Below are 17097 nucleotides of genomic sequence, written 5' to 3' on the forward strand. Positions count from 1 at the left end.
TTTGTTTTCTTAAGAGTGCATTGTAATAAAATATATTTATTTTGTTATTAGATCTGTTTGTTATTTTTCTATTATAATCTCTTTGGCATCACTGAAAAAATGGTATAGAAAAGGAGGCAAAGAAAACTTTTAAAAGTTGTTTTTTTTTTTTTTGCAAATTGGTTTTGGTTTATTAGATACGTTCTGCAAAGAGAAAAAACAAGGCTAAGTAATTTTGGATTTTTTATTCAAAAAGTATAAAAATGTTGCTTCAAAGGGGGGTGACTTTTGACACTTTGTAAAGTCTTTTTTTTTCTTATACAAAATTCTAAGAATATTATTAACATTATTCGGTAACCATATAACATGATTTTTATATAAATTATGATAATTATATTTAAGGAGCCCTAAATGGAAATTCTGAAATACGTAACCTGCGCATAACGTCTAATGTCGAGGCGAAGGACTTGGAACAATAGAAATTCTAGGCCCAAGGTTGTGAGTGTATTCGAACGAGCATATGATTGTCGGATGGACATTCGAGGCAAATTATTAAGAAGCTTACTTAAGAAACCCTTGATTATTGAGAGGTAGTGCCAGAGGTAATTATCAGCATTAATGTTCATAATCTATCTAATAGGAAAGAAGGACAAGACGAATATTCAAGGCTAATCTATTTAATAGTTAGAATCAACCAATTATATAATTTGTAAGTGTTTATATATATAATTAATATCCATATTTTAGTATCCTATTTGAGATAACTCTTACGCCCTTACACGAGTTTTTGAAACTTGAATTTTCTTCACAAAAAGTTATATTTAATCTTCCAACTAAATAGAATGTAAGGGTTATCTCAAATAGAATACTAAAATATGGATATTAATTATATATATAAACACTTACAAATTATATAATTGGTTGATTCTAACTATTAAATAGATTAGCCTTGAATATTCGTCTTGTCCTTCTTTCCTATTAGATAGATTATGAACATTAATGCTGATAATTACCTCTGGCACTACCTCTCAATAATCAAGGGTTTCTTAAGTAAGCTTCTTAATAATTTGCCTCGAATGTCCATCCGACAATCATATGCTCGTTCGAATACACTCACAACCTTGGGCCTAGAATTTCTATTGTTCCAAGTCCTTCGCCTCGACATTAGACGTTATGCGCAGGTTACGTATTTCAGAATTTCCATTTAGGGCTCCTTACAACTCGTTTTCAAAATATCGGACTCCAGACATATATAGTAAAATAAACAACAAAAATTTCCTGATATAATATTACCTTTATGCTGAAATCGAACGTTCTAAAATAAATAGACAGACCAATTATATTTTAATAAACATTAATTGATAAGCAAAATGTGGAGAATGTACTGTTTGCTTATCAGAGGATGTAAACAAACCTAATCAACAATTTGGTGCTGTACGTAGACCAGATGGGCCATATATGACAATATATAAAGCCAACATTTTTTTATCATGTTTCCTCCCTTGTTCATCTTTTATAATCATCTTTGTATATTATATATAAATAAAAAAACCAAAAAACTTAATTATAATTTTGTATACTATATCTATCTAATATAATATTGAGAACATTTAATATATACCCAATGACCACAGGTGCTAATCCTTAACAAAAATATGATTTTTCAACACTGTACTTTATGTTTAATTAATTAAACATTATTAAAAATATGGAAAATTCTAATCTATCTAAGGAACATTCTGTTTTATGATAATAGAAAATATTCAAGCGATGCAAAACTTTTAAAACATTTTTATGTTTTTGCTTATTTTATTAGTTATGTTTTCACTCAGTGCTTATAGACAATATTAAATATGTCAAGAAGTATACAACGATCCAAAAAAGACCTCATTGTTATATTAATAAATTACACACACATAGGAATTAATAAAATATTTACAGTACAGCATCTTGTTTAAGAAGAAATTATTCTGCTCCTGTAGCTTTTTAGGTTTCTATCATCAGTTCATCATAAATTTTTTTACAAATCTTATATGCAGAGAAAGTAGATTAACCATGGGCTTTGGGGGGTGTATATAATTTATTAATATTTATTTTTAGCTCTATCTATGATTAATAAACTTCATAAAAAAGCCCCTCTTTTATTCTATTTTAGAAAAATTTGGAACAAATTATCTCATCTAATATACTAAAATATAGTTGTTATTTATGTCCAAATAATTGTTCAGAAGAAAATACAAATAAAATGTCTCAAAAGCTACTCGTTATGGTTAATTGAGAAGCTCAGCCATACATATTATAAATGAAGTTCATTTAACCATCATTTAGCATGACTAAAAGTAAATATTTTCAACATTTGAAAGAAAAATTATATAATTATTTCTTCACTTCCTTTGCTAAGATCTATATATGTATTTTTTCAAGTTTGAAAGAAACCAGTTAGTTTTATATATTCATTTATTTGTATATTTTTTATCAGAACTAACCATTCTGTACAAGAAAATGTTTATTGATTTTTTTATAATCATAATATGAATTATCCATGTATTCATCCAACATTTTTAATAAATCTATGATGATTATTCTTGCTATCTCTCCTAAAAATGTTTGCAGTATTAAAGATGCAAAAAGTTGAAATAGTACTTGTTAAATAATGAACTTAACAAAATTAATTGACTATACTTTTTAATATTATCCTTATACATACATATATATAATATGATTTATTTATATAAAACTAAATAATTTACATAAAAATAATGTATAGTAATAAAGTTAAAATCTCAAATAATAAAAAGAGTAGTGTCTATCTTTATATATCATCAAGATATATCCCAATCTTAAGAACCTGCTCTGATCTATAATTTACCTACAGAGCAAGAATAATGATAAAGCATATCTGTCACTTGATCAAAGTAATATCTCTATCTATGCTCATAAAATTTCTGTATAAAGCAACTTTAATTATTTACATATAAAAAATATAGTAAGTCTGTAATGTTATCTGTTATAACCGAAATTTGTCGTTTTTAAACAACCACACGTCTCTGATTTACCTCTCTTTAGTATTTTTGGCCTGCATAAACTTTTCATATAGAGCTTCTTTTATCTCTTGTTTTTGTTTTACCCATTCTTCAGCTTTGCCTAATGTTGAATCGACCACTTCCATGACATTTTGTACCATATCTAGTGATTCCTTTGCAAGAATCAAGACTTTCCCATTTGTACTAATATACTGATCTTCTGAAGTCGGTATAGATCCTCTCCGTAAATTGTTACTTGCTAATGAATTATTTGATAATGAAAGATTTGAAACAGTAGAAGACCAATTTGTAGGCAAATTTAATAAACTTGCACGTACTTGAGACCTAGCGGGTTCAGGTAAAGAATTTCCAGTGAATCTCGATATCATTGAATAAATTTTTTTAATAGTTCCTACAACTTCCATTTTAACTATTGTAGCTTGTTCATTATTTTCTTTACTATCAAATGTATCAAAAAACTCTTCATCTTCATCCTCCTCAGAGTCAATACCATTATTGTCATTTAAAGTTTCTTGATGCTCCTTTTTGACTAAACTCTTCCCGTTATTATAATTATTATTATTTTGTTTCTCTCTTATTGTCTCCTTATTCCTATCATTACCATCATGACTATGAGTTATGAGTGAAGATATAGATGTCTTTTTATTATCTATTTTTTTTTCACTTAATCTTGATCGACCTAATTTTAGTTGATACTGATACTCCGCTTCATTTTCCTTTTGAACTAAATCCTGTAAGTTTGTTATCTTTTCAGATAATTGCTTATTTGCTAACTTTAGTAAGTGGAGACAAGCTATCAATCTTTTCTTTGATTCAATGGACATGTTAAATTTATATTCCTTAAAATTATCAATTGCATCTGATATCTTTTGTCTTTTTGAGAAATTATTTTCAAATGATTCAACTTCGATATTTCCATTACGTTTATTGTTAACAGAGTCACCTACATTATAATCACCATCAAATGATCTCTTTTTGTCTGATAAATTTACAGTATTATTATTATCCTCGTCTTCGGTCTCCCTCTTACCATCTTGGTATCTATTTTTATTCTTATTTTTATATTCTTCTTCAGTATCATCATTTTCCACTTCTGAATCACTTAGATCACTATCAATTTCACCTTCAGAAGTGGTATAGTTATCCTCATATGCATCATCTAATAATCTAGCTATAGAAGCTACTTTCCTCCTATCATCATAGAAAGTAGCCACATTATTCATTACTCTATTCAATAAGTTACTTGATCCTTCTCTACAACGTTCATTCTGGTTCTGGTTCTGGTTCTGATCCTCTTTCCGCTGAACAACCAATTTATTTTCGTGTGGAGAATTTAGATCCTGGTTAAGGACAGTTTTCCTTAATTCATCAAGTACTTCTGCTGCTTCAACATCCTCTTCAGAGAACCCTAAATGCCTAGATAACGACATATGAATAAAACAAAACAAATACAACTTATTGAGGGTATAAGGTTAAAACAAAATGAAGACAAAAAAACAGTTATAAAATAAATAAATCTATGGCAATTGTACTGTTATATGAACGAATATATATGGATATGTATATATGATGCTAATTAATGGATTCAAACCCAATGCAAATAAAAATTATCAAAAAAAAAAAAAAAGATAACCAGTTCTTAATGCAAGTCTATCAGTGACTCTCTCTTCTTTAACTTATCAAATTGTCAATCTATTACAATCAACAAGAACATACAATCAATTAAAACTGCATTGCACATATGTGACTAAAGGGATCCCACAAAACTACCATAATGAATCTATACTTCAAACACCTTACACAATCTGTCTTTATTTCTCTATTTCTCTGTGCCATCACTGAATTTTTGTTTTTCCTCTTTCTGAGTTTGGACAACTTCTATTTTTTTTTTTTTTGACTGTGGTGGTTGGGTTTTCTGGTGTATCTATGCAATTTTATGTTTACCACTCCTGCAGGCATGTGATAATTATAAAACCAGCTCCTAACAAAAGCCACAGAACCACAGAACCATGAAGAGAAAGAGAGAGAAAAAGAGAAGATAGACTATCTGGGGAAGGGGGGGTGATTAGTTTTTTCAGTAAACCAAATAGGTATACTCCGGATCACTGACAATTTTGTACCTAACCCAGGGGAGCGACTGGTACTGTAACTGTGGCTCCTGAATTTTCAGATATTCGATCTTCAGTCCGCTAGCTGTAAGGTATGGTACCTCAAAACTTATCTTCAAACGACGATCTTTGTCTTCTATAGTTTGCTGTATACGAGATTGTTGCTTGACTACAGATAGATCCCCTCTGCCTTTAGCACCCTCAACAATATCAGTCTCGATCAAATCTTGACCATGTATTTGTTTATATAGTTCTTCCAACTTGGGGCCTTCCCTCAATGGTGGTGGATTCATAGATGTTTTTAACTCTTCCTGTTGTCTTAAATACTCTTCTCTATTAAATAATGTAAATTCAACTGCCATAGACAATTGGGTTTCTCCATGTCCTCCCTTCATAGTGTCTATCTCCCATAACAAATTATTGTCACTAACATTAAATAATATCCTGCCTGTATCACATTTAAATTTCAAATTTTTACTTAAATCAATAGAATACTCCACCAAAAGATATTTTATAGGGATTTTTATATTCAAATTTGTAGTTGAGTTTGTGGTCTTGAAATGACTCTCTATCGTTAAACTTAATTTTAATTTGTACTTCTTCCATTTTGGTGTAATTTGAAATGATGTTAATTTAATTAATGGTTCATCTCTAACATGTCTCTTTAGATCATACTTACACAAAGTAAATGGCCCATCTGGTGGGATAAACTCAATTTCTTTCCCATCTTCAATTGATTCGGTAGATACACATTGATGAAATTTGCAATTAAACAAAAATTGCGGGTCCTTATCCAATATTTTATTAATAGATATTTTCAAATTTGGCATACCAGATAAAAATGACTTACATATAATTTCCCCATGAATGGAATTGTTCTTAATCACATTATTGGTAAAATCCATCAAATATTCCACGCTTTCTATCACATCTAGGAAAAATTCATTCTTTGAATAGTGTATACCCTTAGTTCTCCACGATACTGCCATGATTGTAGTCTTTGCAATATCACTGTTCATGAAATTGTCTAAATCCTCTTCAACCACTGCATCTTTTGTATCTTTCCGCCACAAAGATCTAATACTATATTTGGATTTAATTTTCTTACTTTTATCAATTAATTCTAATGGATCCGATGGTATAGTCCCAACAATATTTTTTGTAATTTTCTCAAGCTCTTGATTTCTATAAATACCACCACCATTATTATTATTAGTATTGTTATCGGCACTATTATTATCAATATCATCCTTTTTTACATGTGGACACGTGTGTCTGTGTTTACGTTTTGATTTCTTCTTCTTTTTACCTCCGTCATTTTCTATATCACTACTGGAACTACTACTACAACTACAACTGCAATTGTCCACATGCATACTATCTTTATTATTTTTATTTTTATTTTCACAAAGTATTTCAGTCGATAATCCAGGAATATTAACTTTAATTCTAATGTAATCCTTCATTATTCCAGAATCGGTGACCTGAACTACCCCATAATCACAACTTTCATCAATCAATTCTGTCACTAACGTAGTATTATCTAATATGATCTTTCTATCCAGCTTCTTTATATTAAGATAATCCTTTAAAAGCTCATAAAATTGATCTAGATACGTTAACGTCTCCATAAGACACGTGTCTAGCCTATCCAATATAAACAGAAAGACTAACGAGTCTCTCCGTATATGAACAAATATCCAGATATCGTTATAATTTATCACTGGCCTTTTATCATAATTATACAATCTTTGAAATTGTTGAACGGGATACTCAATTGACGGCAGTGATTTTATATTTTTACATATCAATACTTCTAAATTCTCATTTAATATATAAAGGGCCATTCTTCTATAAGCAGTAATAATGTTCTTTCTCCCTTTTATTTGTTTTCTATTTTATTTATTGCTCTTCTACCCTTGTTTTCTCTTAGGAATTAAGTTAAACTTGGGTCTTGCTAATTGCAAATCGTTTCACTGCCCTTCTCTTACACCCATTTATGCCTCTTATTAAATCTGACTTTTTACAAGTTTTTTTCTTGCTCTTTCATTTATTTATTTTTTTTTTCAGATAAAAAATAAGAACTTTCTTTAAATTTAAAGATACCCCCTTCTACGGAGAAACTTAAAGAACTTCAAATACCAACTTTCCATAATGCCATTTTTCTGTAATATCAGACTCATTCGTTTAACTTTCAATAGTTTACAAAAAGGTCTTTCTTAATTTTTGCTATTATGTATAACAAAATCTATAAAATGAATGCTGTTAAAATCCCATTATCAGAATTAAATACAAGGCTGGTTACATTAGGATTATCTCCGAATTGGACAATAAGAGAGACTGGTTTGAAGGGATATACTTTAAGAAGAAAGTATACCTTCTCCAATTTTGAAGCCACTTGGTCCTTTCTTATTCAGGTTTCCATGAGAGCTCATCTGTGGGGTCATCATCCTACAATCCATACTATCTATAACAAAGTGGAATTAGAATTGATTACACATGATCTTGATAATGGTTGTATATCAGATATCGACCTTAAATTGGCAAAACAAATTGAATCATATATAAATTTATACAAGTCACAAGAAAATGGGCAAATACTAATGAATAAACAGTAAATAAATATATAAACAATAAGCAGTAGCAAATGGATAACAACAACGATATTATTAATACACATTTTTATACATCAGTGGGTAAATGTCGAAGTTCTTTTCAAATCATTTCAAACTATCATAGAGTTTCTTTATCAACATAATATCCCAACCCATATCTCAGAGAAACAACAAAAAAACTTAAAAAGAATTTATCATTTTTAAATATTTGCGGTGCCATTACTATTTGGTTTACTAGCTGATAATTTCTTTTCTAATTTATCAAATTCTTTTAACGATATTTCTTGTTCAGGATCCATCATTTGAACTACTTCCTTAACCTCCTCCACATAATGTTTCAACATAGACTCAATACCATACTTTAAAGTGACTTCACTACTTGAACAGGAAGTACAAGCCCCTTGCAATTTCAAATATACAACACCAGTCTTTGGATCCCATCCACGGTAATCTATATCACCACCATCTTCCATAATTGCAGGTCTAATTCTAGTGTCAATAAGTTCTTCAATCAATTCACTGATTTCCTCTTCCTCTTCACTATATGTAAACTTAGGTATATTAATCTTATATCCGCCGTCTTTTTGTTCTTGCACCTGCTGAAATTCATCACTTACTACATCTTCACCAGAGGCTAAATGCTTTGTTAATATCTCTAACACTGTAGGTTTAACAGAATTCCAATGTACCATAGGATCCTTATTTATTGTTACAAAATCATCCCCTATCATAAGTTCTTCAATACCAGGACATTGTACAAACAGTTGTTCTGCAAACTTGGAGTGATTGATCAATGTCTGATCAGTGTTTTTAATCATGATACTCTTAGAACCTCTAATTTGAAACATTTCACCATCCTTAGAGATAAATTTTAATGCATTTTCATTTGGCGTAGTAAGTGTTTGTATCGAAAGTAACCTTTTAAAAGACACTAAATTTAACTTAGACAGTCTTTGTACTAGTTTGTCAGTATGCTTAAAAGATATATTTAGCATTTTTTTATTATGAATTGATTATTTCTATGTAACTGCACGTTTGATATTTATATATGTGGATTAGTGGGTGTTATAATTCTTTGTTTTCTTAGATCTGTGTTTTTTTCTTCACCTTGCATTACCAGATAGATAAAAATAGCCAATCCATCAACAAAAATATTTAAATGGAAAGTGTCTGTCTCTTACCCTCTCTTTATATATGTGCGTATCTAATGTATCAACATTTTCTGTCTTATTATTAAACATCACGATGTCTATAAATAAAATTATAATTATCTTCGATATTGTAAGCCCTCGAAACAGTTGGATGACTAAATTGCTTACAAATCGAAAAATTCAAAAAATCACAAGGATCCCAAAAAGATATATTTGAAGAATTTAGTACCCAGGCAAAACCAAAATACTTTAATAAGAGATGAAACAACAAAGTACCAAAAATAAGATATCAAAACTAAGCATAGATGAGAAGAAAACAATGACATAAAAAATGTTGTTTATCGTACAATGACAGATTAGTTATAACTTAATTCTCAATTAAATCATCTAGATTACTGACAATAATATCTCTAACTTGGGAATTGTGCATACGGGCACTTATTTGAGATTTCACCATATGTAATTCTTGTGGATTATTATTTTGCCATTCTTTTAATTTGTATGTTTGTCCAGTACAATCCCAATTAATACCTCTCAATGTGGTGAATATTCCATGTCTACCTTCCCATAGCAGATACAAAATCACACAGACCGCACTAATAAAAATCCAAATCATCAACACTATTACCCAACCTGTAAAGAATCTCTTACTGAAAATGTAATGTGCACCATACATGGGCAACGGCTAAACAACAAGAAATGTAAAGGCAAAGAAAACACGTAAGAAATATGCAATCTTTAAACCACGAGTTAGTTGATTTTGTTCTATAATCAGCTATTCATCTAATTTTTCTTGTGATACATCTTGAATGATACTTAATATAGTGTTACATGGGTGTATAACAGTACTCTTAACTGTAATAATATTATTCTTCTCATTGTTATGAGCCTTAGAGACATTTGAGCAAGATACAAATGATATAGTAGATTTCTCATCAGTAACATTATTATCAGTAATTACTTCTACAATAATATGAGATTCATCAGACCTACTTATATTCTTCAATAGCTCCCAATCGAAATTTTGTGGCTTAAATACATATGATAGTACTGGAACAAAAATTAGAAGTGACAATAATGCTACAACATTACCAGTTAACATTGGGTAGTCCATAAAAGTGCTACTAATGGCTAAATTTTTATAAAGTGATTTGGTACAAACTAACCACGACATAATTGCCAAACAAGTACCAAGAATAGGTGATGCTACTGCCGCCACAATATTTTGGTTTTTCCAACATAAGGTGACAATAACCGGCACAACAGCACTTGAAATAATGATACCCACAATCTCATAAATATAACCCAATGGCAAACCTACTTATAGTAAGTCCAAATACCATACACGCACAGTGTGAAAAATATATTAATTATTTCCCTGATGCCACTTGATTGATATACGTTCTGTAAATATCATATGTGAAAATAGAAGAAACAGCAATAACTTCAGCAGCAAAACCAGAGGTCACTGCTAAAAACACCATTAGTAATGTAGCAACTGCACCACCTTACCCATCATGGAAATCGCTGCGGCAGGAACAACCAAACCTGTACTAATGTCATAAGAGCTTAATTTATCAGGGAATGTTGGGAAATTTGGTAAATTTTCTATAGCTAATGCGGCAAATCCCATGGTCAATGAAATTAAAAATGGAACTGGCATCCAGGCTAACCCACCCATAACATAGCTAGACAATACTACCACTGGTGATGCAGAAATAGCTTTATTCCAATACCCGTTATCTAGAAAATCTATACCAAAATTACCAACTAGATTAATAACAAAAAAAATATCTGCACCATTAGAAAGTATCGTCATATATTCACCTTTATAATTATTTTCTACTGGGTGATTCTTTCCAGCTGCACGAATTGAATCGTAAACTTTCCCTGGTGAACCAGGAATATCACTGGTAGCATAAATTTTAAAGGCAAAGTACATTACAATAATGATAATAACACATGTATGAAGATAATCTGTCAAAAAGGTAGCTTTAATACTACCAATAATTGTATATATAACAACTCCAAGGGGTAATAAGAAAGATGTTGCAATGTGATGCATTCCTGTAATCTTTGAAAATACTTCAGAACGTGAGGTAATTAACATAGCAGTAACTAAGATATTTGTAGCTTGAGCATAAAAAAGATACACAAAATGACCAATGATACCATATCTAACCTTCACTATTTCTAAATAAGTGTGTGCGTTGGGAACCTTTTTTTTGCTTTAATAGCCAGAATAGAAAATGCAATGATTTGAAACGAAGCACCTGCTGAATATGTATATCCACTAAAAACATCATAATTATATTGCATTGCAGTTGAAGCTAACAAAGTTAAGGCTTAGATCCAAGATGATACGACTGTTGAAGCAACTAGACCTGTTTTAACTGTTCTACCCGCTGTAGCAAATTCTTCTGCTGTCATAATTTCTCTTTAGTACTTTTTTAACATATGCGTTGTAGCAATCATACCGCCAGTAAAAACTGCACCCAATCCACATACAATGGCATAACCAGCACCTTGTGGTAGAACTTGCTTAAACTCTACCATGGTTCAACTTATTTTTTTTTACCTAATTTATACTTATCCGTAATGAATGCTTTCAATTATCTTGTAGCTACTACATGATTTGACAACAGATGGTTCAAAATAAAACTACAACTTTTATTTAAGATATATCAATACATTTTTTTCATATATATATACGTATTTTCTAATTTTATTTTAAAAAAATCAATAATATTTATCCTATATATCAATTTATGATATATTACAGTAAAATTACGAATAATTAAAGTTTTAACTAATAATATTAGGAGGTTGGAAATGTTACAATTTTTAATTATTGATCTATCAAGTATATAATAAATTATATCTGATTTACAAGTAAACAATAAAAATTTCTTATCAAAAAGTGACTATTTCTATTTTTTATTTTTCTTAAAAATGACTTTACATTGTTCTCTGTAGATGGTAGAAGATAAGATAAGTAAAAATTACAGTTATTTGAAGTTATGAGTCCGTAACAGATATATGATAGTCACTTATTTTTTTTTCTTTTCTACTTCAAGCATAAAGATAAATGTGCATTTATCCAAATATATGCTAATAAATAGGTCCGCTCGTGATCAAATAACACAAAACTCAAGATATGATTCAAAAAAAAAAGAATAAAACAAATGGAACTACTGAAAGAAAAGCACGAACAATCATTTAGATAACAAAAATGGAATCTAAAAAAGGGTTCCTAAAATGGAAAAAATAAGATATGATATGATAAGATAAGATATGATAAAATACGATAAAAATTTCTTTAGTATCTGTAGACCGTTTTTATACATCCGTACACCCTCCGCATTAAACATACTTATTTCTTATTTAGGACATAAAATGAATTAATTTCTCCACATCCTGTTTTATTTTATTTTCCATTTTTTTTTTTTGACAATATTAGAGTCTGACGTCCATGAGTTGGAAAATTTACATTTACAATGAAATTACCATCTGGCTCTCTATTGATTGTAAAATTCATTAACCTAATCATAAAGATATTATATATGGATACGTATTAAGCATATTTTTACTATATTATGTGTGATTCATCTTTATTTATCACCATTTGCTCCCAGAAGAAAGATCGTCAAGAAATATAAAAAGGTATATTATTAACAATGTCTGACATCAAGAACGAAAAGGTCGAAGAACAAGAATTACCACAAATCATTAAGATTAGAATTACTTTAACTTCTACCAAGGTTAAACAATTGGAAACTGTTTCTAACAACATTATCAGAAATGCTGAACAATTCCAATTAGTCAAGAAGGGTCCAGTCAGATTACCAACCAAGGTTTTAAAGATCTCCACCAGAAAGACTCCAAATGGTGAAGGTTCCAAGACTTGGGAAACCTATGAAATGAGAATCCACAAGAGATACATCGACTTACAAGCCCCAGTTCACATTGTTAAGAGAATCACTCAAATCACTATTGAACCAGGTGTCGATGTTGAAGTTGTTGTTGCTTCTGACTAAACTATTTAGGTTATTTACTAATACAACTTTTTTTCGATCTCATCTCTACAATAAACTCCAAAAAATATTAGTAGATATCTACATTATGTTCTATTGACCCACTCTAGGTAAACACAGTTCCTTAATATACCTCTGTCTTACTATCAGTGGTAAAACCAGTAGATTTATAGTAAAATCAAAATAAATATATATAGTTAGTATGTATTTTTTTTGTCAATTGAATATATATGAATATATCTATGCAAATTTATCTTTAATCTCCACTAAATGCGGACTATCTGTGTCTAAAATATCAGAAATACGAACCCTAACAGAGCTATTGCATAAATCTTTTTAGACAATTTTTCAAAATACCCTCAATTTATGAGAATTTGTAAATGGACAAAATTTCTTTTATTAATGCGAATTTATAGGGATTTAATTTTTATGGATATAGGTAAGTATAAAAAGAGAGAAAGAATTTAAGAACCTTTTTGTTACAATGTTTTACAGATTTTTCAGTCAAAATAAAAAAGAATAAATCACAGTCAGCAGGATATTCTGAGCAAATTCACACTCCATATGAATGTTGTTCAAGACAAACTACCTTTTGCTATGTGAGTTATGGACACAATTATTTCTTTTAATATGTTTCTGATGAGAACATGTCCTAAGGACAACAGCTATAAACCCAGCTCTTCGATCTAATTTCACTGGATATGAGATGAATTCTTTTGTCAAACGCTCTGAGATATAAATTATTGAAATAACTGTCCATTTTCAGTTTTAGTTTTTCCCTTTAGTAGCCTTAAAATATACGATATCATCACCTTGCATTATATAGTCTTTCCCCACTTTCTGCGTGTGAAGTTTATTCTTCCCTGTAGATCCTACAAGGTCATCATATTTAATAATCTCTGCATGTAGAAAACTTTTTTGCAGATCAGTATGAATCACACCCGCTGCATCCTTAGCTGTAATACCTTTACGAATATTCCACTCTCTGACTTCTTGAGGTCCAACAGTATAAAAACTAAGTAGGTGTAACATTTGCTTCGTCTCTTGAATAATACGAGGAAGAACTGATTTTGTCTCATCTTTATTATTACATTCAAACTCGTTACTTATAATTATTATTTTATCATATGGAGCAAATTCATCTCTCCAGTGTCTAACACCCTCCATTTCTGCACATTTACCACCTACATAATCTTCAGCGTCAACATTCAGTAAAATTAAACTTGGCTTACTAGTTAAAAAATTATATTTGTTTAAAATGTTGATTTCACCTTGTGTCCAATTGTTAGACTTAAAATTCGAAATTTTTTGACCAGTATATAAGTGATCTTGTAGATGCTCAAAAAGATGCAACTCATTTTCTAACTCACCCCTAAGATTATAACCACCGTGGTTTCTACTCACACTATTCAGCTTCTTATTATTCGCTGATATTATTGATTCAATCATATCTAAGTCTTTTAAAATCAATTCATCCTGAACTAACCCTAAATCTCTAACAGGATCAACATTTTGCTCTAAATGTGTAATTTCATCATTTTTAAATGCACGTACTAAATGAAATAAACCATCGACAAGCTTGATGTCATTAAGAAACTTGTTTCCCAAGCCTTTACCTTCGGCTGCACCCTTAGTTAATCCTGCAATGTCAATAACTGATAAGGTCGAATATGTAACTTTTTTGGCAGAATATAATTTTTGCAAATGATCCAATTTTTTATTTGGAATTTGAGTGATTGCATGTGACGGTTCTATCGTTGCAAAGGGGTAGTTTGCCGGGTTTCCTAATTTTGAATGTGTTATATTTTGGAAAAAGGTGGATTTTCCAATATTGGCCAACCCAACGATTCCTACAGATAAATTATTAGATTGTCTTCCTAAAAAATGCATATCTATTCTTATTCAAGCCAAGATATTTTTTATCATTATATTATATAATTATTAGGATTTGTCTTTATACTTACCATTATATAGCTTAATATTATTATAATAGACTCGAGAGAGAACTGACTTTTTGTTTTTTTATTTTTTAAGAAAAGCAGAATCTCATATTAAACTTTCCTAAGTAATGCATATGATAAAATCACTATTCTAGGTCATGTAACGAATTATAATGCTCACCTAAAGAATAACCGTGTTTGTAGTACACCAATTTTAACTCTGGATTTGTTCCACTTTCATTGACTTTATGTGTGGCTTGACCACTGATTAAAATGCTAATAGGACAATCAAATATATTTGCAAGTGCAATTATTTCAATTTCACCACCCCATTTTGCAGTAGATTCCATTTCTCTGATATATTCGTCAACATCCTGCAACTGCATCGTAGTTTCGTCAAATAAATATGGAATAAAATCATCTCTATTATTACTAATGTATTCACATGCTAAATGTCTTAATTTATAAACATCATAATCATCTGAGATATGTTTATGACGATATTTCAACTGATCCAAGATCGACGCAAACAAACAGTGTCCATCAGGTCGGATATCAACCTGTTTCAAATTCAATGTATTACACAATAAATCAAGTGATTCTTGTTCTAATTTTTGTAAATCTGGTTGAATGGCAGCTTCCTTAGCAGCCTCTTCCTTCATACGCGCTATTTCTTGTTCTCTTTTTGCTAATCTTTCTTTTTGTCTATTTCTACGTTTTTTTGGTTGCTGTTGCTGCTGCTGCTGTAGTTGTTTCTGATTCTGTTCTGTATTATTTAATTCTTTATTTTCTAATTCAAGTTGAGCTAACAACATTTCTGGTGTGATTTCAGCATTGTCTTCATCATTTTCTTGTTTATTTTCAGTTTTTATGCCTGACTCTTTTACTTCTCCCAAATCAGTATTTTGTTGGTTTAAATTATTATTTTGCCACTCAGATATTTCTTTGTCATGTTTTGACTGTAAATCAGCTTGTAATAACTCGCATTTAGCATTGACCTCCTTTCGTTGGGACTTAGAAGCTTGCTTTTTCATCCCAGTAATTTTATTTTGTAAATCTTTTTTTTCTTTTCTATGTCTCTTCAGTATGTCCTTCATTATTTGATGCAGTTGTACCTTGACTTTCTCTCGTGATAACACGTGTCCTTTTACTCACTTCTGAGTTGCTCTTGTGCCTCTCTTTACCTCTTTTTTTAATAATTAATAGAGTGTTTTTAGCTGCAATCGATTTCTTGAAGAAGCTCATCTCCGTATGAATTGATAAAAAAATTCTTTAAGCAAATTCAATAAAATAAAAATATATACTGAATGATTATCTTTGGCATACAAAATAGACTCTATGTGACCAGTATCAAAACAAGAAGAAAGCAAAAAAAAATAAATTTATTTTTAGTAAGATAATAAGTAGTGTCCGACAGAGAACATCGTTTTTTCGATCTTTTATAACTGCAATATTTTATTGTACATTTATCTAGATGGATATTTGGTTTAAATTGATTCCTTTTTTCCACTTTATATAGTAATCCTGGTTTATTACTATAATAGATACCGTTCTAATATTCGACTAAAAATATTCATTGCTTTCTTGCTTTCCTCTTCTGACTTCATAGCATTAGGAAGAACACCTGTGTATAGTTTTTGCTAAAGTTATATTATTATCAACTTTTTTACCCTTCTCAAACAAAGTAATTAATAATATTATACACAGTCAAATGTCGAGTTTCTTTTTTGTATTACATAAAGTTGAATATTATAGACATATTCCTCTCTTTTTTTTTCATATGCAACTTTTATGATATATCAAACTATATTCAACGATCAAGCCAACTCACTAATATTTAGTAACTTATTGTAATCCTTTTGTAAATATGTTTGAGTCATCTAATTAATTTCTAGATTTTGTCAATAATGTTATTTAAACCACATAACTGTGTATTATTTTCACAAAATTATAAAGAGTAATTGTTTTGTTAAACTTCTCTTTCTTTGAAAATAGAAATCTCTATGATAAAAAGAGTTTAATAATTTAAAAATATGTCTAAAGAAAATCAATATAATATATTCAAGTTGTATTTATGAAATAATCAATCTGAAATCCTTGAATTATGCAATTTCCTGCAAATATTAATATTGTAGTTAGTAGGTAATGTAGTTATTGATAGAGTAAACATTTATATGCGAAGTTTTTCAGAATTTATGCAACTTTTTATTAGTTTCTCTAAAAATG

General features: G+C 29.8%; 8 protein-coding genes across 8 annotated transcripts; 2 read left to right on the plus strand and 6 right to left on the minus strand.

The window, feature by feature from the left end:
• Nucleotides 1-3031: 3031 nt before the first annotated feature.
• OPI1 (transcriptional regulator OPI1) lies at nt 3032-4453 on the minus strand (the record flags this gene model as incomplete). The annotated part of the gene is made up of 1 exon (XM_064861570.1): nt 3032-4453. One exon carries the CDS (start codon nt 4451-4453, stop codon nt 3032-3034), a length of 1422 nt encoding a protein of 473 aa, XP_064716525.1.
• A 644-nt stretch (nt 4454-5097) lies between these two features.
• On the minus strand, nt 5098-6978 carry APM2 (Apm2p; the record flags this gene model as incomplete). Its single annotated transcript, XM_064861571.1, has 1 exon — nt 5098-6978. The coding sequence occupies one exon, from the start codon at nt 6976-6978 to the stop codon at nt 5098-5100; it is 1881 nt and encodes a 626-aa protein (XP_064716526.1).
• Nucleotides 6979-7365: 387 nt separating this feature from the next.
• On the plus strand, nt 7366-7749 carry MCO14 (4a-hydroxytetrahydrobiopterin dehydratase; the record flags this gene model as incomplete). Its single annotated transcript, XM_064861572.1, has 1 exon — nt 7366-7749. The coding sequence occupies one exon, from the start codon at nt 7366-7368 to the stop codon at nt 7747-7749; it is 384 nt and encodes a 127-aa protein (XP_064716527.1).
• Nucleotides 7750-7946: 197 nt separating this feature from the next.
• NFU1 (Nfu1p) lies at nt 7947-8741 on the minus strand (the record flags this gene model as incomplete). Its single annotated transcript, XM_064861573.1, has 1 exon — nt 7947-8741. One exon carries the CDS (start codon nt 8739-8741, stop codon nt 7947-7949), a length of 795 nt encoding a protein of 264 aa, XP_064716528.1.
• A 2349-nt stretch (nt 8742-11090) lies between these two features.
• On the minus strand, nt 11091-11216 carry DUR3 (Dur3p; the record flags this gene model as incomplete). Its single annotated transcript, XM_064861574.1, has 1 exon — nt 11091-11216. The coding sequence occupies one exon, from the start codon at nt 11214-11216 to the stop codon at nt 11091-11093; it is 126 nt and encodes a 41-aa protein (XP_064716529.1).
• Nucleotides 11217-12574: 1358 nt separating this feature from the next.
• RPS20 (40S ribosomal protein uS10 RPS20) lies at nt 12575-12934 on the plus strand (the record flags this gene model as incomplete). The annotated part of the gene is made up of 1 exon (XM_064861575.1): nt 12575-12934. The coding sequence occupies one exon, from the start codon at nt 12575-12577 to the stop codon at nt 12932-12934; it is 360 nt and encodes a 119-aa protein (XP_064716530.1).
• A 765-nt stretch (nt 12935-13699) lies between these two features.
• Nucleotides 13700-14821, minus strand: YLF2 (Ylf2p; the record flags this gene model as incomplete). Its single annotated transcript, XM_064861576.1, has 1 exon — nt 13700-14821. One exon carries the CDS (start codon nt 14819-14821, stop codon nt 13700-13702), a length of 1122 nt encoding a protein of 373 aa, XP_064716531.1.
• Nucleotides 14822-15017: 196 nt separating this feature from the next.
• OTU2 (deubiquitinase OTU2) lies at nt 15018-15968 on the minus strand (the record flags this gene model as incomplete). The annotated part of the gene is made up of 1 exon (XM_064861577.1): nt 15018-15968. The coding sequence occupies one exon, from the start codon at nt 15966-15968 to the stop codon at nt 15018-15020; it is 951 nt and encodes a 316-aa protein (XP_064716532.1).
• Nucleotides 15969-17097: the final 1129 nt, after the last annotated feature.

Source organism: Arxiozyma heterogenica (genome assembly GCF_036370985.1).
Source record: "Arxiozyma heterogenica strain weizmannii chromosome Unknown scaffold_9, whole genome shotgun sequence".
NCBI lineage: Eukaryota > Fungi > Ascomycota > Saccharomycetes > Saccharomycetales > Saccharomycetaceae > Arxiozyma > Arxiozyma heterogenica.